The 22,978-nt window shown below is 38.7% G+C and overlaps 1 protein-coding gene across 1 annotated transcript in view; it reads left to right on the top strand.

The window, feature by feature from the left end:
• LOC126868882 (uncharacterized) overlaps positions 1–21,815 on the top strand; it is a 35,538-nt gene extending 13,723 nt beyond the window's left edge. The window contains exons 4-8 of the mRNA XM_050624830.1: positions 2,745–2,896; positions 4,729–4,966; positions 10,054–10,275; positions 11,508–11,703; positions 14,156–21,815. Of these exons, the coding sequence (XP_050480787.1) occupies positions 2,745–2,896; positions 4,729–4,966; positions 10,054–10,275; positions 11,508–11,703; positions 14,156–14,165 (818 nt within the window). The 3' untranslated portion in view covers positions 14,166–21,815. The remainder of the gene's footprint in view (positions 1–2,744; positions 2,897–4,728; positions 4,967–10,053; positions 10,276–11,507; positions 11,704–14,155) is intronic.
• The last annotated feature ends 1,163 nt before the right edge of the window (positions 21,816–22,978 follow it).

Genomic DNA, 22,978 nt, shown 5'->3' with positions numbered 1-22,978 from the left:
TCATCCACGATATTCACCACTCCATGGAAACGAAAACCGTTATAACGCTTCAACGGCGTCATCGATATGGCGTTACATTCGATGAAATAATTAATCACGTTAATCCTCTCGATGCCGAGTTCTCTCGCTGTAGATCGACGTATGACGCTTTCCAGCAAACGTGATTGAATTACGTTCTCGCCGTATCCGGAGTCTTATGGCAATTCGATGCTCGTTACCCACTAATTTGACGCGACATCTCAAGAGGGCCGTAAATTTTATTCGTTTTGCCGAGCAGTTTCATAGATCGTTGATTCCGCCGCGTCGTAATCGAAGTACAGACAAGCGAATCTGATCACACGTTGATTAACAGGGATTGATATCAAATTTTCAAGTATATAAACTGATGCAAGTGATATTACAAATTTAACATCGAGGATCAAGACGAGGATGAGCAACACTCAGGACGATCATTCCTCTAAAAATAGGATCTCTTGATAAGCTAATAATCCTATCTGATCGTCGGAGTTATTATAGCCGAGTGTAGTATGGATAATGATAGGAGCGAGTTAACATCGTGACACTTCGTCGCTTTTCACGCAACCGCATTAATCTAGCTGAGCAAATCTTGTAAATGTGTACGTAACACACCAGGACAACGGAACACGGTTTAGAACCGAATAGGCATCGTGTGAAACTGAAGACAAAGTCATCGTTGAGATGGTTGGTCTATGAATACTATGATACGATTTGTGTAGTTTGATATGAGCACTGAAAATAGTTACACGGAATAATAATACGAAATAACGTAGTGACCTAATTTTTGTTGATCATGTGGCATTATGAATCGGTGCTGTTAAAAAGTTTACGATCGCGTATTATTTTCGGTAAACATACGTATACTGTCGGTTAAAAGAACAAACTAATTAAAGAAAATAAATTTTTTCATTATTTAGCAACGATACATTTCTTTCTTTTATAGTCTTGGTTTTCAGGCTCCTTGGCAAAATATGTATCGTTCATGCGTATTGCTCGTTATTAAAAAAGAAATGGAACTCTTACGTTGAATCGTTCTATCGTCCTTGCTAGAGAGAAAAACTTTATAAGAAAAAGCTATGGTACTTGCCGGCGACGCAATAAATAATGTATCGAGCAAAAGTAATTTGCTTTGAAATAACCTTAGGAAACAGCGAATTATCGATGCGTTAAAGATTACGCGCTATTATTGATTATCTCTGAGACACTACGTGGAACTCTACTTCCATAAATTCTGGCCAATCGTAAAATAAAAACGTGTACGATTTATTGGCATGGAAAGAACAAGCTCACAAAGAAAATTAATAACTGGTTTCTGTCGTGCGACCAATGTCGAGGATAAAAGGAGTTGAACCGTTTAAAACGAAATTGTTCGTGTTTTTTAAACTGTTCTGTCGGAACCCGATTTATACCGATTGCTCCATAGTTTCTGTAAATACACTGTTTACAATAAAGAACATAAGATTGATCGTTAGTTTGTTTATCTAAGGAATAACTATTCATTGGTTTTAAAAATGCAATGATCTTCGAGTTTACGTTTAACTGACAATTGCAAAGATTGAAAGCTAGTTCTAATTATTTCTCTTTTAACTTTCAAGTTTAACTTAACAATTGTCAAGACTGGTAGTTAGTTCACTAAAAATCTACATGATCACAAATTACTATTGATGTAAAATGTTGGATGCTTAAACTTTATAAATAATCCTTGAGAAAACTAACTATCTTTTCACTAATTCTTTCCGGTAAAAACGTGAAAAAACATTGGTTTTTTTTCAAGTAAAAAGTTTTAAACACAGTTAATTATACGAGACTTTTATTGAAATCTCGGTTCCCTGCAGATAATTATTTTAAAAATGCCAGTAAAATCTCATACATGTTTTATTTGTTACTTATTTGTCTGGTAACTTTTGTAGCAACACCAGTATGTGCTCTGCCATACCGGAAACTTGTTACGATTCGCAGAGGAAATGAAAAAGTATGTGGACGAAATTATTACCAAATAATTCCCACTTCTGTAGAATCAACCATATCATTCTATGGCCCATAAATTCATTCGCGTTTCACTTCGTATTGAACGTAAATTATAATATTTGCCTATCTCCTATGTATCATGGATCGTACAATAGCTCACGACTTTCTGGTTGCATATAAAAATGTTCTTGTTGTTAATATAAAATATAAAGATTTATTGGACAACAGACATTATTTCATCGCAATAACGCCAAAGGTCACGCCGTAAATTTAACAAAAATGGCTCTCCCAGATCCTGGATGGAAAGCTCTGTTGTAGTATCCGCCTTACTCATCGGACTTTACTTCGATGAATTACCATCTTCCCCGTTCTCCTCGAAATGCTTTAGCTGGAGCTTCCTCCCACAACATTGTAAAATTGCGAAATCTACTCAAAAATTCATTTGCGTTAAAACCAACGGAATCGCTGAAGCAAAGAATACAGAAACCTTCACCATGTTAGGGGAAAAGGTTGGAAATAACGATAGAAAATACATGGTTCGTTAAATCGTATCAAACGATTGTGAAAAAACTGAAAATCTTGCATTCGTGAAAGCCATAAATTTATGGACTAGCCTAATATCAATACGCTAGATATTAAGACAATATTTTGAAAGTATATGTACATATCAATGACGCTTCTTTGACCGTTACTTAATTCTTATCTAAAAGAAACTTGTGGTATCAGTGACAAAAATTTTGTTTTTTACGTTTCCGCAGGTGTATACGAGAATCGAAATTCATCTCCATCTCGGCAAAAGGAGGCAAACTCGGGCAGCGCCAAATCTCGCGGAAGTACGGTTCAGATCTCTCTAGGATATGGCCCAAATACCTTCGAAGACTCTAGACGAGCCAGCAGCTCTGTATCGCAGGTACGATATTTTTCATTCACCTTTGACACAGAGGCAGAGTTCAACATTTATTATCCGGGATATTCGATAACAAAAACAAAAGGGGACGCCACCAAAAAGCGTTTTCCCCTTGTACACTATAAGCCAGTACCCTCGTTCTTGAAAGCCTTAAAACCTCTTGTATCCTCTTAAGAAAATTTCGTTAGGCAAAGTACAAGCCAACACTACAATTCCTTGAAAGCATCCTACGGATTCATTTCCGAAGGGTATTTTTATTCGTATCTCATATCCCAACAAAACAAACTTTTTCAGCGAAATTTTACATTTTTTCATCCAGGTTTTACCATGGTGAAACATCGTTACGCGAACGCAGAATTTTTCACACGCTCTAGGATTATTTCCCTCTATTTTTTCGAGGTGTATTCGTCGAACAAAGTATCGACCGAGCCTGTATACTCGAATAAAATACTCCACGCGATGATTAGTTCACAATTGTCTAAAACTTTTTTTTTTCGACGCGTCGTCAACGCTGTTATCGAATTTTGTTAGCGAGGACGATGTATATGGTTAGAGTTTGACGCCCAGCGATGACACGTTTGATACGTTTGACAATTTCATCATGAAATACGGTCGCGTGTTTTTCATCTTGTCGCGTAGTCTGCGACCTTGCATCCACCATCGTGTCGGCTTAAAATCTTTATGATACAACGAACTGCCCTGTGGTCATGTGTAGAAACAATCCCCCTCCCGGGAGGATCAAAGAAATGGCTGGATCGTAAAAAGCAGCCAAGTTCCAGACGGTCTATCCGGTTGGATCGAAACGACCGCTTTACAGCCACGAATTCGCGCGATCATCCTAAGATTCAGACTCATTCGAGTAAACTGAACCGAGAAGGTGACCCTACAGATATTTTCTGACCTCTGGATATTTGAAACCACGAGCCATACCTTGGTGTCTCTGTTTATTTTTCAAAGTGTACGAGAACGACATACCAAAGTTGAAATGGTCGGTGTTCATATTTTAAAATCACCTTTCCACTTGGCCTTTTCGACGGCGATGGCAATTATCATTTATATCTTCTTTCCAAACAAAAATGCATCGATAGTCTCGGCTCAGCTCGTATAATCACGAAGACGAGGCACATGAATTTTGATTATTCGTCGGAAGAGTCACATTTACAAATTGTATCATTTACAATTGTAAATGTGTAATTGTTTAACCGAGAAGAAAGGCAACAGGATATATATGGAATAATTATGTATCGAACAGGATATATATAGTGGTCGATATTTACCATTCACACGCAATTACTACTACACAAAGCTGTCGAACGTAGGCCGTGTCCAATAGAAACATTACCTCAATGTTTCGTCAGCATTGTAGCTATATTTTTCACAGATTAATTATTCAAACGACACGCTGAAACTGCCGTATATAAAATATTCTATACATGTATATCATTCATCATGGAACAATGACTATTAATTAGAATCAGTCTAATAACTGCGTAAACTAGAGAGCCTCTAGATATTCGCCACATATACATATGTGTATCAATTCTACTATAATTCGACGATCACAGACATTGACTTCCTCCAGCTTCAAGTTAGAAGCTTGTGGCTTATCTATCGTCCTACGCTCGAGTTTGCGTTTTGCGACCTGAAATCATCGCAAATCATTTCGATTCTTTTCCATTTGACGAGCTTCGAAACTTAATAACTCGCCAAACTTCGATATTCATGTTAAATAGCTTCTCGTAGAGTAGCTCTTAATATAATTAGTTAACGACGTATACGATAACTAGTACGGTAATTAGAAGGCAATTAACGTGAATGTTTCTGTTGATGTTCAGTTTTCAGGCGATGAGTCGCGACGGCTTTTCACCAGCAGCGCCAAAGTGCCGGAGAACACAATGGAGAACAGGAACCTCACCTACGGTTCCGTGGTGTTTCAATTGAAGGACGCGAATCTCGAAGCGAACAACATCTGCGACTTTGTGTTTCGAGGGCTGAAGGTTGTCTGCAGAACCAGGGTGGTTACTGTTTGCCTGATGTGCTTGTCCCCTGTCCCGGTTCTTATGTTTATTTACGGTAAGTGAAGGGAATTGAATGGTCGCTTTTACCGCATTCGCAATCGGACTTCTACTTCGTATGTATGTATTTTGCAAGTAAAGACTACAGGAGAAAATATAATAAAGTTTTTGTTGATTTTCTGTCTTATATGTCGCTCGGTGGTTAAATTGGAATATTTCAACGTGAAATGGTTGAAAAAGCAATTAACCCGAGAGATTCGAAAATGTTCACCTTTTAAGAACAGGTAATAGATCCATTGTGTTTCGTAAGAAACAAATCACATTAGTTCAGTTATTGGGTTAGTGTAAGTTTATTCATATTAATTTGCTAATGTTGATAATTATTTACGACGCGGACGATGTCACCAATTTCAATGATCTTGAAATATATTCAAAGAGCTTCAGTTCGATTTTTGTTACGATTAGCCCTCATTCTGGCTACATCTCACGGCACCCGTACTTTTATATAATCCAATCTAATCCATTTACGATAATCATTTTCAACTCATACAGGAAAGAAAAATCAATTTGTTAGGTTTGCTATAGATAATTATTTGCTGCTGTGAAATAAGCTAAGGAATTAAATAATAAAACAGATGCAATTTGTATTAAGCTTTATATTGTGTTGTTGTTATTCGAAATTGAAAGCAGTTCAGCCTTTATTTCCAAGATATTAGAGAAAGCGATTATTCGATCATCAAAATCATGCTATCGTCGAAATGGAAACTTTTACGAATATCACGGAAACTAACGCCAGGACGACGGAAATCGATGATGTTGTCCGCTTTGTAAATAATTACCGTAATATTATTAATATTCTGTCAGAAATACATATTTAGTCTCAAACGCAAAGTTAATTTTAATGTACAATTGGCTGACAACCTATCGAATTAAAAAATTCTGTTTTGTAAAATACAGGAAATCTGATTTATCACGTTTTTCATCCGTGGTCTGTAATTGCAATATACTTTTAACCGGGGGAAACTTTAATTCGATTTCCAGATATTAGAGTGCTTCAGATATTTTAAAACGTCATCGTTCATTTAATTTCTGAATGACATTAATTTCTCGTCGAAATATTCACATGATTAGATGTGTTTTAATAGAAGTAAATCCACTTGACGGTAATAGCATAGCATGGATACTCTTCTGTACCGTGTCAATAGCAGCGTGAACGTTTTACTAATCAGATGACGATCGAATAGCGTTTGTATGTGCCTCGTATATTGATAACGAGGCATTTATCACTGGTAACGCGTCGATAACGATATAACGTACACGATGGACAACTGGTTGATAAAGTTACTTTGAAAATATTGATTTTTGTTCAGCGTTAGTGTCACCATAATGCTCATCATAATATATGAAATTTACATTCGTGTTTTCTTAACGTATTCGTTGCCACGGTAGATTGAAACAAAACGTCTACCTTAAATCGTATTTTATTTATACATAGTTAGGAACACGAGTATTGTCACGCTCTTTAAAACAGGATAGTCTTTTTAAAGTTGGCCCAAGCGACTCGAACTTCTTTTAGAAATCTAAGGGATATTAATTTACTAGATGACGTGCAATAAAAAATGTTTAATAAAATAAAAAATAAATAAAAAATACCAGTTGGTCGGAATCGCGAAAAAAGTAGCAAAGGTCACTTTCAACTTTTTTATCCGAACCTATAATGAAAATTTAAATAGTACGCTTTGTAGACGTTAATTCCATGTTGGTATTAATTATATACGTGAAAATTTTCATCGAAATCGGTTGATAAAAAAACAAGTTACAGGTATCGAAGAACGAGTTATAGGTCGAAAGTCATAGAAAATTGGGATTTTCATCAGTGTTAACTGTTTGCAGCTGATAACAAGGTTAATCGTTTTCGATGAAATTCTCAGCATGCTTATGACTGACATATCCAGGAAACGTGTTGTTTATAAATTTTCATTACAGGATCAGATGAAAAGGTTGTAAAAAGTGACCTTTACTATCTTTTTCGCGATACCGGTCAACTGCAATTTTCCCAAAATTTTTGTTACGCGTTATGTAATAAATTAAATCCTTCTAACTTCTCAAAAATAGTCAACTCGTTTGATCCAATTTTTAAAAAATTATTCTGTTTTAAAGAGTATGTCAATGTTTATTCTAAACAATGAATGTTCGAGAATTATCTTTTTCCTCCTCTTTAGTTATTTCCCCACTTCAAAATTATATCTAAATTAACATCGTGTACATGTATGATGCTGGTGGCGAACGTGTTAATTATTAAGTACACAATAAATAACATCGATGCGTGGACAACTGAACGAACGTTGTTGTTTTGGTGTCGCGTTATCGAATGGCCGGTAGTTATGAATATGTCAATGTTGATCTAGTACTATACATATATTTATACTGTTAGTTGGATGACAAAATAATATTTCGAACTGTATAATATTTGCATTACTTTTTTTATGAATTGTCAACAAATAGTTTGCTACGAAGTTGTAAGAAATAGCACGAGATAGTAGTACCATGTACAAAGCATCAATCTACGAACACCTAACAGACCGCTTCGTGTTCACGTCGAATCAATACTCGGCTTATCAATAAATTAGTTGCGAAACTCGGAGAGCTGTCGTTACTTGTAACGTTATCACCAATCCTGGTTTCCACATCCATTAGTTTGAAAAGAGTTAACTTGACAACTAACTTGTCCATAGTACGGTAAAAATCCCACGAGATTATCTTTGTTGTTCGTATCGAGGTGAAGCTTCGTAATTAACAAATAGTAGCAACTTCATTTTACGACAGCCGCAATATAAATTAAGAAAAACGATTTAGTCTGTCAGTAATATCCCTGCGAAGTTTTATTTAAGTTTAGTACTTTCAGTTTTCATATCGAAAGTATATCTCACGTTACGATCCGTTGACATGCACGAAGGGTTTTCCTCTTTTTTGTAAAAGCCTCTCGATTCCTAAGCCGATCATATCAAAATATATGCAACAATGCGTAAAACACACGTTTCAATTTGCATACGATTGGACGTTAATACGATGCAGGAAATGTACCGGTGATGTCGAAGCAGCTCGTTAATCTTATTTCTCTGATAGGTCGCGATTATCGTATTAACGCGATTCCGTATAATTTACCGGTATAGCACGACCCAATCTACTCCAAACGATGCGACACGATAAAGAACGAGACTCGACAAATCTTAGAAAACATCGAAACATTTCAGTTCGTCGATCGTTAACTATCTCGTTAAACTATCTTCTAACATTTACATTTACCTACCTACAAGTCATTACAACTTACTATTATATCCACAGTTCAGATATTAAAATTAATTAACAGGCCGTTGAAAAAGTCCTGGCTTCTCAAGTAAGAGGAACGCGAATATCAGATATACCAGCCTCGAAGGTGAATAATAGAAACTCGGCCGGTTAGATTCAAATCTGCAGCGAAACGTGGGTAAAGATGCAGATACTGACGGCTCTTGCCGCGCCGCCGCGCCGCACCGTCACGAAACAGCATTTTACGGATCGAAGCACGTTCTCGAGGTCCTGAGCCGAGACTCGGTGAAACGCGGGCATCGGTTCCAAGCTAATTGACCCTGCCTGGTTTACGACACGCAAGCTCGCGCGCTACTTATGACATGCGAAACAACACCGCCAGCGAGTTTCCCTCGCGGACTATGAATTCGCGCGAGTCGTCCAGGACAGCGCGTTCACCTCTTCTTCGAGTTATAGAACGTTCTTCGAATCGATAAAGAGTACGCGGTCGGAGAAACGGGAATTACCAACATCGATGAACCTTCCAACCGCGTGAATTCCAGAAAATTTAACAGCGCAGCGGGATAAATGAAATCTACGGTGTTTACTTATTTCACTTGTATCTATGAATAACACTCGTCGCTAATCAGTTAGTATTAGACTCTGCAGTAGTATAACTGTTACTGAATAACTAAGGAAATTTTACTCTGCGGATATTACACAAGGTTGAGAAAAGGGCTGTTTCTTCGTCCAGTTGACGCGTTGAATACAAGGCAATTTTACGTGTTTTGTCCGCTGCATCAGGGTACTTATCTCAGTATGACGTATTGTTAAATACAGTTACAGTGGAGGAACAATATTGTTTAATGCCAGAGCTACCAAACCAAAATAAACGGATCAGAGTGTTTGTTTTTGTAATTACTAAAAACATGCATGTGCTTCGGGAAAAACTAATGACTCTTATCGTGAACTTAATTAGGACTTAAAATATTATATACACTTTATACGATTATATACACTTGTTTGTTTTTATCATATCACTTTGATTCTAAACATTTATGCGTGGTATAGCGAAGTATATTTTTTGTTGTTTTAAAATTAGCCTCATGATGCGTGTAATATTTTATTGTAATATTCAAAACATTACAAATTTTACGAATATGATCGTTTCATTAATTTATATATATTTTTACTATTATATTATTTACTATTTATATTACTATTGACCATCAACGAAGTGATTGTCCGATCTAGTGTCAGTCGCCGAGAATCTTCGCAATATTCGACATCGACGTGTTAATAATATCAAATGATCGATTTGTCTGACTCGATGCAAAGAATCCAAATTCAGGCAAGAATACAAGAAAAAGTTGATCGGTTCTATCAGGTTCAATCGCATGATTTCCAAAAAATTCAGAAAATCCTAAACCTCGATCTTCTTCTGATATATTCTGATATTAAAATTACGAGGCTTTCGGAAAACGTAGAATTTGCCTTGTAAATGGTTGACACATTGTTCGGAGGTTCTTTGAAGATTAGTGATAAATAATCGTAGGTCGCGAAGGGGCAAGGGAGTAATAATCAGGCGTGTAAGAGTCGCATGCCAAGTTATCCTTAGTTAAGTATCGAAATAGGACGCGACACAGTGAGCAGAAGTCAGGCAACGTCATTACCATTACATTATTCAACGCAGTCAGCGCGAAAACTTTTTGATATCGATCCAAGCGATATATTTGCTCGTTCGACTGTAAATGAACACGAAAACAAAAACGATTATACTGGAACGTGCGTGCCGCTAGAAAGGAAACGTCGAAAATTCGTTCCTCTTTCGTACAACTCGTCCTGATTTTGTTTCAGGTTTGAGTTTCTCGAAAGAATGTCCCAGAGAGCGAAGGATACCCATATACATGGTGATTGGTGGAACATTCGGAAGCATGCTTATGCCGTTGCTTATCTACTCGCAGATACGTTCAAGGAGGCCAGAAATGCTCTCGGTTCCGTCGACCAGATCGCAAATTTCTTTCAGGAAATTGATCATCATCGTCTTATCATGCTTCTTACTGGGGTGGTTCGTGATGGGTAAGTCGAAGGAAAATTCGAGATTCTATAATGCAAGAGCGAGAAATACGAAAGTTCTTTATTACTGCCATCCAGGTAACATTTATCCCGTGAGAGTTTGTTTCTTGCGAGAAATACATCGTTCACGTGACTCGGTTTAATTGTTCTCGTATGTTAATGCTTTTGTCACGAGCGTCGAGTCGCAAGCTTTAATCCTCCAAATGCCACAGTTCTGGATACAATATGAACATAATCTCTGTCATTCTGGATACATAACAACAGGTTTCACGAGTTTTTGTTAGAATACATGTAAAATATTTGTTTTCTTATTTTCCTTGAGGATTACAGGATTTTTATTATATCTCGTTATTTTAGTCGGTAACGGAAAAATGTAACGTTACAATGGGAGAATGAACGAGATAATACGAATAATGGTATGGCAGTACAAATAACATTCAAATATTACTACTGTATCAGTGCTCACGTAATATTCAACGGGAGACGATGTTATTAGGTTTCGAATGCATATGAAGCCTTGAATGGACGAAAATGCAGGAATATGTTACGTTTAATTGCGTTTAATTACGAATTAACGTATTGAAATAGATATTTTAGTAAACTACGCGTTCGAAACCTATGATTCGTGTTCGAAATAAAATTTCCATCGTTCGTGGGCGACTTAATTTTGAATGACGAAAAAGAACGCTGTAAATTATAAAGAATTTAAGTGTCGAGGTACTCGATCCCCGAATACTCGCATCGCACAGAACGTGTTTTTGAACGGCTCGAAACAATGCGAACAAAAGCGATCGATTGCGTTCTGCCGCCGGGTAATTGCTAGACGTCGGTGGTAAACTGCACCGATGCAACCTAATTTTCGTTTCGTGATCGCGTTATAAAGCATGCTGTACGTTTACGGACGCAATTGCGTCCGTTTAAAAACAGTAACGAGTTCAAAGTTTTACACCCCTTCTGTTCTCTCGTGTTCGCGACCAGGTCGTTGCTGTTGCTTCAAGTGTAACACGAGCTCGCTCGTTACCGCTTACACGAAACTTTTTACCGTTGTGAAAGTTTTCGCAAATCGTGGTTCGAACCTTACTTCCACGAACAAACTTGCAGTTTAATTTTGTAAAAACTTGCTCGCCATGAAGCAGATTTTTAAATTCTATTTATGATCCAGTTAGACATTTTCTAACATGCATTTTCAAACGACTCTTCCCCCTACGAGCTGCTTGATCTTCTTTGTGTTACAGGAAATTACTGGATACTTCACATCATGTGGCCACCGTACACGTACATTATACACACTCCGAATGATCACTGTCACAGAACTCTTTATCTGTTTTCCTTGGCACATCTGGGCGTGATATATATCACTTTCGGAATCATACTGCTCGTGATAACCGTACTGGCGTCTTTCAGAATCCTAGCGTGTCCGTTGCTAGAAAGGTAAGCCTTGGTCAATCGTAAATCGCCAAATCGATCGAATCGAAGCGTTCGATACGCCGCCCGCTAATTCCTCCTCAATCGCGACCCGATCTGCCGTACACGCTGGTCTAAACGTGGAATTACCACATTGTAGAATTCGGTCGATGAGATTGCTATTTGATCATGCGTTAAATCACCATGTTGTACATTCCTTGCTGCGAATTTGCGTATACGAAGCGAAAAAAAGAAAGGAAATCTATTCGAAGGTGGCGAGATAGATAGTAATACCGGTTCCTCCCTCTGTTTTCCTTATGGTTCGTTTGGTTCCAACTATTCCCTGGAACGAAAGTTCAAGGGTTATAAAGTAGTATCGCTTCACCGATATCGATACTCCAGCACGCTCTTTATCATAGAAAGTGATCGTTTCTTACAAGCACGGCCCATTGAAATGTATAATCGAATTAAGCGTAAACAGAGACCGATACCACAGTCCCTATCGATTTACCTTCTGGTTAACCGAAAGTTTTATTCAAATTAGACAGAACCAGAACGTATCTACATCCACGCGATTCTCCTATCCCTTCTCCATTATCCCAGAGCACGGAGCTCTTGAGCCAAACTTTAGACAGCACCGTTCGAATAATCTGGATCGTTGCAGACAGCCTGGCAAGACGTCGACGAACTTCTTGCCCCTCATGTAGCGCAAGGTATTCTAGGGTATCGGGTCAGCGTGAGTCGAGCGCGGGTGTTCCGCATGCGACGCGAAAGTCAAATATTCTATACCCGGAAAGCAATCAGCCTCTGTACGTATACGTACACTTACACGCTAACTAGATGTACGTGCAAAATAGTAGGTCAACGAATTTGGTCGCGTGTCAGCGCGGCAACCTCATAAATACCCGAGGAGGCCGCGAAACCAGAAACGAACGGTGTCGTTGCAACGCGTCGATGAACCAACCGTTTCCCGTTTTGCGTGCAGCGGAAAACCGCCGGTTTTTTGCTCTTCTTGTTTCCTCCTGTCTTAGTGTTAAACGGAGGTTCGCGTGACCACAGACATCGACAGAGAAAGAATTGCACGACACGCATACCGAGCATTGTGCGCCAGTTGACCGGGTCGCCGCGTTTCCTCCCGGATCGATCTCGACGCGCGACGATATATTCAGATTGTTCAGGCAGTGTTATGCTTCAGTTTTCCAGCCTGAGCACCAGGAAAACTCGCTGGTGATTCAAGGTTACAGTAGAACTCCATCTATTCGAATCCGTCGGCAGACAGATATCCAGTTCCATGAAAAGTTAGTATTTTTGTCAGTAGATTTATTTTACTCAGTTATAATCGTGATATAACCGGTTCTTTTTTTGGGTTGATACATATTTTAGAGATTGGTAATTTTATTGGATTTTCGAAGTACGAAACTAGAAATTTCTGAAATTGAGGAAGATACAAGAGACGCGTAGTTTCATATATGATGCGTTGTACTACTTGTTATTATTAAATGGGATAAATACAAGAAATTCTACGTTCAAATTTTTCTCAAAATTCGCTACAAATTAATCGATGATTTACATTATATACGACTCTAGTGGAGTTCATACGTATAACAGAATTATGATTTCTTTCATATAATAGAAATTCACAGTCGCATAGATTCGCATTCACATAGATAAACAAATTCAATCAGCTCGATTTAATTTAATATTAGTTCAAATTTCGTTCCAGTAAATGGAATTTCTCGCAGACGTAACGAATCTTAACACTTCGGTAGATGGAGAAATATTTATGTAGAAATTTTCTAGAATATAAGCAGAAGTGGGAACAATGGAACATTTGTGACAATAGTAGACGATAGTAGGATCGTTCGATCGAGACTGCTTGAAGTAATCCGTCTTATAGATGCCGGATAGTGTTCTAAAAGGTCGACGTCGCGTGATCTACAGCACGGATACTTACGACACAAACCTACTGTAACAAGATCGTCCATCCATCGAGAAATGAATCTTGGAAATTGTACGAAATATTACACATCGACTTTTACGAAACATCGTTCTTTATGCCACCACTGCTAAACAAATGGCAGTAAAATAGTATATTGGTAATATTTGACTAATATTATATTATTTTACTACTTTTATTTTATTTTAGTAATATTTCAAAATTCAAATATTTTCCATTTCTCTAAACGTTCGCGATATTTCGCGAATATAAACTGCCGAGTTAACACTATGACAGAAGATATTATATTAAACACATGGTGCCAACATTTCGACTGTGCATTTGGTACCTACGAGAGAGAATTTTTCATTGAAATCGATGCGTAACATTTTCTACAAAATTTCAAGTTCCAAAAGCCATCCGTCATTCGTCGAAATATTTCGAATAATTTTTTACTCGTGTTTTCATGGCTTCGCGTTTATTACTAAGCTAAAGTAAATACTTCGCGATTTACATCGATTCGTATTGACTTCTTTCTTCCAGATACAGATAACAACAACGATTTAATTACGTAAATGAAGCGGTATCACAGAAACGACGCGTGCAAGTAGAATATGGCCAGAACATCGTCCAAGGGCACATTTTGAAATCTGTCGTAAAGCGGAATGACGATTGCGTCAAACATGACAGCGTTTCCAATGATCAAACCTGCAACCGAACCTACAACCACTATCACTATTACAAACTATTACCGACGGCTCAGAAACTTGGACCCTCGAGTTGCGACGGAAAGAAGAAATTGCATTTACAGTTTAACATCGGCTGCGACGTCGAATCGAAGGTAAATTATGGAAATCGACAATTCGTAACCTAACAAACTCCAGGAGAATTGGAATTATGCGAAGATAGCTGAAAGCATGATCGTGTCGATCGAACACCGTAGAATCTGGCAAATTACCATCAAACCCCAAGGAAACAAACGACTTTCAAAGAAGATTCTTATCTACCGACTATATTCACGCACTAAGCACTAAGCAGTAACTTTGACGAGGAAGAATCGATTTCGCGAAGATTGAACTTCCTTTGCCAAAACGAAAACATCTCTTCCAAGAAAGAAGGAAAATAATCAGAATACACGTGCAGCTACGGAAATTGTATGTAGGTGGTAAACTTACGTTACTGGAATCTATTCAAGAGAAGTTTATCGCTTGGGATTTTGTGAGAAACCCTGCCTGCATCGTAAAATTCGAATAATCTGGATGAGAACAGGCGAAGAGGAAAATACCAGAAGATTCTTTCCAAGTAAAAAATCATGGAAGATAAAGAAACCGTTGGAACAATTCACGAGAAGGAACAGACGATAAAGAATACTGGATGTTTATTGTCACGAGACACGCGTAGGCGTATATACGTAATAAGCTGTTATTCGATTTAAAGCTGGGATCTAATCAGCAAATCAAATTCAACGACGCAGCTCTCTCCGACGAGCAGCGTTTCCGGAACGTAAAGAAAAGGAGGGCCACAAACCGTACACAAAGCGAACAGCAAAGAAAGATACATCAGAAAATTCCCGACAATTTCTGCCTATATTTTAAGAATTATGAAAAATATCCGGCTCATCGAAGGAGATCTTAAATCTTTCACGAGGATTTCACTAAAATCAGAAAAACAGCGACGAAGAAAAAAGCTTTGTAATCGTTCATCGATTCCTGACGGTAATGTTTATTAAGAAAACCGAAGGTAAGCGACGCTTTTATTGTTCCTTTTCTTTGGATACTTTCGACGATCTCGAAAGTTCGCGCTTGATGGAGCTTGTATCAAATAGGTGTAAATCTTGTCAATCAATAACAATTACGTCGTGACGTGTAATATTTACAAAGGTGGATGTACTTTTTGTCGATACTTTTATCCAGGTCCATTCGAAGAGCTTTCCGCATATATATCGACTGGCTAACACGTTTTATTGTCACGTGAAAATCCGTACAAAGGAGTTTTGTTGTACATAATACTTTTTATAAGTGTTTTTATCGGCGGTTATGGGGTTCCATTCATGTTGCATGTTATTCGAACTACGAGGTCGGTACAAACGTATCTGTGTAGCTAACACTGAAATCCATTTAACTGTTAACTGGTCTGTCACACTAACCAATGTTTCTCTTTACCTTCATTCGTTTTTCGGTTTTTTTCTTATTTAATCGTAATCGTTTATTTTAACCACTATATTCTTTCGTTTATACACCGCGTTCAATGTTATAACAAAAAGGTACGCATTCTGTTGAAACAAACCCTCGTAGATCTTCTTTCTCGCGAACAACGTGGGTCTGCGGTTAACAGTTAAAATCCAATTAATACGATGTCACAAGGTTACCAGAATACAACAGAAAATCGCGATGTTTAATGTTTCATCGATTTATGTCCATCATCTTCAACTCGAGGTGACGGAAATCGTCGTCACGATGTTGAACAGTGTCAAGAAAAAAAAAAAAAAAATTATGTGTATTTCGTTCGTGTCTGTTACTAATCGCGAAGGCTCGAATATATCACTAACCTGATACAATGATAAAGCCTAACAAAGGATATGTTGTCTGTAAACTATTTTAAGGATGATGTATCGTTCGATGTATTTTCGTTCCTTTTCACGAGGTAACGCGATCAGGACGATCCGCGTGACTTCCGCTGAAAATTCTCTTAGCTCGGTGTGTGGCAAGTACATACCAATGACTGTCGACTATGGGAATAAAAAAGAAGCGAAATCTGATTGGAAAGAGGACAAAATGAATAAGTGTCAATTAAATCAACGCATCGGAAATTTCATTCCATCGCCGTGGAACACTAACGGTCGATGACACTTTGATGTATACATACACGTATATATATATTCTGTCTATATATCTACATATATACAATAAATACCTATACACGTACGCTCTTACGCTATTAAATAGTCGTTATTGAAGAATCGACCAAAACAAGATGAAGAAGAGCTCTATAGGTATTTTTAGGGACACGACACGAACGAGACACGTTCATTGAAAGCGTGTGTTTCTCGTTCGGCACGCGTGTCATCTAAATGAGAGTATAAACGTATAGAGAAAGGCTCATCTTCAATTCTACGTACGACGTCCATGATTGCGTGGCGATTCGAAAACGGGTCCATACTTATAGTCGTCCGTACGAGTAAATGTTACTAATCTGTAATCGTGTACACTTTGTCGATGTAAAAAAAAAAAAAAAAATGTATGTGAACCATCTTAGTTAAACAACTGTATTCGTTAATCGCGTTCGCGATCGTTCTTCTGAGTTTCAGCCAAGATGGCGAATGAATCGTTTCAACGTATAATTCAACGTACAAAATCAACGTACAATTTTCAGTCGAACAAAGAACAAAAGAAAACAGTAGACGAATAATGCGAAGATGTTTACTTGCTCTATTAAATTGATATATGTTTGCCAGTGACTGTGTCGACGAGTTTATGACACTTCGTTGAGAACGCAGATCGTCTATTAAATTGCCGACGGGAAAATCAGCGGAATCGTTGCCCAATTTTCGCGAAAACCGTGCCTGGCGAACTGAAATCAACTGAAAATTTCATTTCCGAGCTGTCAAACGTGTACGTGTACCGTGTTGTGATTTATGAGATGCAAAATTCTTTACCATCGTCTACTGACAATTTGGCTCGACAGGAAAACGCACTACGACTGAATCAAACGAAAAAAAAGATATTATTTGGAGAATCCAGAATCATTAACAAAATCAACAGATCATCCTATATGCTCGCATAACGATAAGATCGAAACGGGTAAGCACATAGAGGCTGCAGGCGCCAGGCACGAACCTCGTCCATGTGCACAACGAAGTACAAAGAAAAAGAAGGAATCAGCCAGAAAATTTAGCAGAAATTCACACGCATCGCGTACATGATAGAATTCAACTCGGAGGCGTATAAAATTAGAGGCACACGAAGTGAAAAAAGGACTTGAATATGTAGTTACGTCTGAAATTTAACGCGTAACACGCGCCAACGTTTCGAGGGATTTTCTAACGAGTTTCGTCGAATCTACTCGAAACGATGTTTTACAGAAGTCTCGTGGGATCTACGACACTACGAACGAATAGAATTACCGAGAAACGAGAACGCTCAACTTCCATCTGCACTGCTTGCCGGAAACAAATATGTACTTATCTTCGATCATTCCATTCGCTTAAAACATTGACTATCGCGTCATAGCAAAAATCACAGACGTAAGTGCGTTCACCATCGAATGTTTCGCAGTCACTGTTTACGCGGTAGCTCGTATCGATAAAACTTGGTTCACAATCGTATTAAGGAATCAACGAAACGAAGTATTCCCATGACGTGGTTACATTGATTAGCTGAATAGCAGCGAAACTGTTTGCTCATTAGTTGTTTCACGACAATTTATCGCATACTATTAATCATTGCAGATTTTCGTTAGCGCCGTTCACGGCCGTACGAGTAAGTGTGAACGAGTGAATGACACGAGTGAATGCGTTGTAACGCTTGCTACAATTTTACAATGAAGATTATCGGGAAATCGTGAAAACGTAAATCTGTATTTGCCTCGCGTCCCTCTTTCTGTGGAAAAAGTTACATAGTTTGATTTTCGAATTGGCGAAATAAAAGTGGAGTGGAACGAACGGTTCGACCGAATGCGACGACGATTTTAATCGGGGCCGGTAACTCGCCATTTCGATAGTCAACTGAAATCGACAGGCGCAAATAAATCCACCGTTTCGATATTCTTCCGAGGGTGACAATATTCGCGGAAATATTTTTTCGCAGACGCGAAACCAGTGATACCGGCCTAAGGTACTCTGAAATTTCAATTAAAACGCTGCGCGACGACAAATATGAAATTAATCAACAAAATGATTTCACGATTTGATTTAACATTTCCACGAATCCCGATGCCCTGTAAAGTGGATGTAATATAGATCTATACATATATAGTATATACATGTATATCTGTCTCTGTACGTGAGTCGTGAAAGAGAAATCCTGTTACTCTGTACGGAACCGAGCTACAATAGGACACAAGGTTCCTCTTTGGCGATCTCCTCTAATCCGTAGCACGTAAGAATTAACAATTGTGTTGATATATTTAATATAAACGTGTCGTTGGATTTATATAGAATAGAGAGCTTATTTATTTTTATACTGGATGGTTTGATAGCGTCCTATATATTTAATTAAACAACGCGCAAGCAGCGAAGAGATGCTATTTATTATTATCGCGAGATTTCTTCGTTTATTCAGATTTCGCTATACGCGTGACTCGCGTCGGTTGATTTTGTCGTTGATTAACAGATCGTCGTATTAATTAAAATAAATATCATACGTGTACGTAATAATACATAAACGTAATACATATCTTGTAATTATGTGACAAATATAACGTTTTTCAGTGAGAACATTTTAGAAATGCGTGAGGTGCGTTTAGTCGTGTCGTAAACTATTTAAGTAGTGGTTAGAATTATTTGCACGCACTAACATCGCGAATGTGGTCCAGGCTTTAACGTAGAATTCACGTCGTTAACACGTTCCAGTGTTTCCTTCCTTGGTACCCGAAAATAGCGATGGAAACCATCCAAATGTTACCAGATCAATCGAACTTTCATTTTGTAACCTTGAACAATACCCCAGTACCATTGTAACTTCTATATCTATATCCGTATAGCGCGGTCACCCTTTCCAGCGATGCTACAAACTAATTTCCTGTACCGTGCTTCATCATCGATATTATTACGCCTTCGTTCAAGAAACAGAAAAGTTGCCAGCGCTATTTACGGGGCCGAACCAACTATGTATCGCATATACATCGATTACATTTTTCTACACCATTTGCACTATACCAACGAGCATGCTACGACTCGTGTTCTTTCGATATAAATATACCTCATTAATCGTCCGTGCGTAGAGAATACGAGTTGGGAGATCGCATCGTGCGCGAAATTAACATCGAAAGCAGTACCTCTGAGGGCGAGGCGCCATAACTGGGCGCCAGCTCGTACACGCGTATTCTTGTTCGACCATTAGTTTCGACGGGGCCGTTAATTAGGTCGACCGATTAATACGAGCGTGAAATAACGTTTAAAAAAAAAAGGAACAACGGCAGAAATGAAACGATATAGATGCTAATAAACAGTGCACGTTGCAACATGTCCACCAAAGTACTCCGCGATTACTAGATAGCGCCGTGCTGCTATTGATTTTCCACGGTTTATAGAGGATGGCAAGAAGAACGCTACGTCTTTTTCCTTTTTTGCTATCGTTACGATCGCGATTAAAATATGAACTGCTATGTGTAACGAATGGCTTCTTTCAGAATCGAATATCAAGCATACGAACAGGAAAGTGAGAAGTGAATGAAAATGGGATTCGTATTGAATAAATAAAACGTCCCTATTTTGTCGCGAGAGTCGGCAACCCCTTGTACTCGCGTCGAGGCCGAAGTAGTTTCGTCTTGATATTCTTTCGCGAAGCCATTCGAACGAGTACGGCGCGAACGTTTGTTTGTCTAGTCTCTCCCGTTAATATGGCCATTTAACGTGTTCTCATTTGCCCGAGAAATTAACGCCTCAGCTCGATTCATAAAAGCGTGTAACATCTACACACCTCCGCTTCTACCAAAGGCAGCTCGTTTCGTCGAACAGCCACACGAAGCGGAATTGCACGTCAAGCAGTCATAGCTGTCGAATTACCATCGATCGCGTCACTGGTGACATTTTTCCTTACCTGGCGCGAACACACCGTTTCCCAAGGCCCACGCTCAAACCAACAAGCAAGAGATCGTATTCACGCGAACCTGGCAGCGAAATATCGGCCAATCATCGGGTATCATCGATTCGAATACGAAATAGACCTTGTCGCAGGACTGGCAGAACGTCCGAAAGGGAGCACATCGAAAATTATTTTTTTAAAAGCGCCATGTTTCGAGTGACTTTACACCGCGACCAATCGTGAACCTGTACCTTATTGTTAGAGCAATGTCTTCGAAACGACGATACGTACTCGTACTTTCGGTCGACAGAGAATGTCTGTACTGGTAATTATTCGTTGTTTTATCAATTCCGCTGATTTATCGTGTTGCCAGGTGAACAATAGCTGGTATAACGTTTACACCTCGTTTCGACGATAGATACACGTCGATTACGCTTCCGTGCGTATTATACTTAATCGTTGTAACGTCCTTACACAAAGCGGTAGCGTGACGATATGACACGATTCGAGCGTGTATAACGATCTCTTGGAACGTGTCCCAGGAAGTTGTACATCTTTTGTGAACGCACAGTTGCACGGCTCATATATGGGATGCGCGTCGCTTTTTGTTCTTATATCCCTGTCAGTCTGTTTATGACTACTTCGTGTTATAACTATAAGTTACGAGGCTATATTTCATTGCCGCGACCAAGGAACAGCGAATAAATTCACAGAGAATACTTAATAACGACATGATCGGCAGTAAATGTAACTTTCAGAGGAGGTGTTCCGTCAATAAACGTTGCGGCTATTTAAAGTAAATTGAACCTCGAATTGCGACGTATTATCTGCATGTAGCAGGCGACGAGACTTGGCTCGACACCATACAGTACCGGAGCTTATCGCCTCGACATGTTTCGTTAAATTAAATTACCCTCGAAACCGGCGAATTTGCCTCTTCCTCTCCATAGCTTACAACGCCGACACCCATTGCGCAGTTGCTGCTAATCAAGCACGCCTATGATACAATCTATCGCGCGTATCCCAATTACGTGATACGAGCAATATTTCCGTGCTCGCGATAATAACATTCAAATAAGGAGGGGTCAAAGGGAAAAGAAAAAAGGAAATGAAAAAGGCGAGAAGAGGGAAAGAGATCGAGAAGAATGTCGGAACGCGTTCCCTCTACTGTCGAGGGAAAAACGTGCAATCAAACGATGGAGCAGTGTCAGTGCACGCATATCCTTGGATCCGCGAGCAAACATACGCGTGCACGTTATCTATCTATCGTATCTATCGCTGTAGAATCAAGAATGAATCGAGTATGTAAGAAGAAATTCGTTTAATTCTGTACGTGTACACTTGCGATATTAACATTCAATTTGCGAGTAAAACAATTGTAAACGATGTGGTGGACTCATATTGTGACCCATTTGTAACGTAACCGCCGAGTACTGTGAATAAAAAGTGTCTACGTGGTACGCATGATGTCTACATTGAACGTGAAACGACCTCTTTGACCTAAATCATTGTCCATCTTCGGGCTTCACGTTCCCTTTTCTTGTCACATCATATACTCTGACCATTTCGTTATTACCATCAAACACCGTGATATGAAACGCAACGAAGACGAAGGGCGGAGCTAGTGGAAAATCTTCAAAGGTATACGCGTTGGCCTCTTTCGATCAGAAAATATTTTTCTTTGATGCTTCTCGTGAAAGTACAAAATTGAATTAAAAAGAAGATAAAACGATGCCGCTGGAATGTTTTAGAGTAAGTGCTTTTTGATAGCGCGAGAGAAAGAGTAACGAAGCGGAATGTTCGCGTAGATTCGTGGACACGTAGCTGATAAAATTCGAAGTTTCCAACATCGTTATAAATATAAAGATCATTGATTTAACAAAGAGGCGAAGGGAATAATCGTGTTCGACTAACAGAAAAAATGATCTAATAAATGCAACGCATTAATGCAAAGGAACATTAGAGCACACGATTCAAGACAGCGGTGAAGTTAGAATTAGCATAATCACGCTGTTCTTTAATTTCTCGAATAATTTTTCGAACAATTTTTCTATTCTCTCGCTTCTTTTTTTCATGCTTGTTGCAGTTTAGTAAATTTATGCGTGGAAAATTTTAAAAATTGCTATAATCACGGTACGTTCTTTTAAATTCGTTCACGTAGATATAAGCAAGATAAAAAAGGATAATAGGATAAAAGTAAGTAGCAGTGCCTTTATCGTTGAGCTGCAAATCAGCGTAGTCCAGCGCTGCGTAGTTGCTCCAGGCAAATACGGAATTCAATCTAAATGTAAATATAGGTCGAGCCGTATTCCGAAAGGACGAGTTCGGCCGCGAAAAGGAGGATACGGAAACAACGGAGGATGAACTCCGTCGAGTGTGCCGTTTCCGAAAGTTGCCGTAAACTTTTATTCCGACAGCCCTTCCACCTGCTATTCCTCCTAACCTTCAACGAAGAAATCATACAGGCATTATTACATCTCTAGAAAAACATAATCGACGAAATCACATCGAAAAATTGTCGAAGAAAATATTAGACTGTTTTACGAGTTTTGTCAATTTTTATCATAAAATTTCAAGAAAACATTTTCTACGATCTCTCCTGAATTCGAAACTAGAGTTTCCA

This window comes from Bombus huntii, chromosome 8 (assembly GCF_024542735.1).
Source record: "Bombus huntii isolate Logan2020A chromosome 8, iyBomHunt1.1, whole genome shotgun sequence".
Lineage (NCBI taxonomy): Eukaryota > Metazoa > Arthropoda > Insecta > Hymenoptera > Apidae > Bombus > Bombus huntii.
The sequence above is the reverse complement of the archived record's forward strand: the minus strand, read 5'-3'. Positions and strand labels throughout refer to the sequence as shown.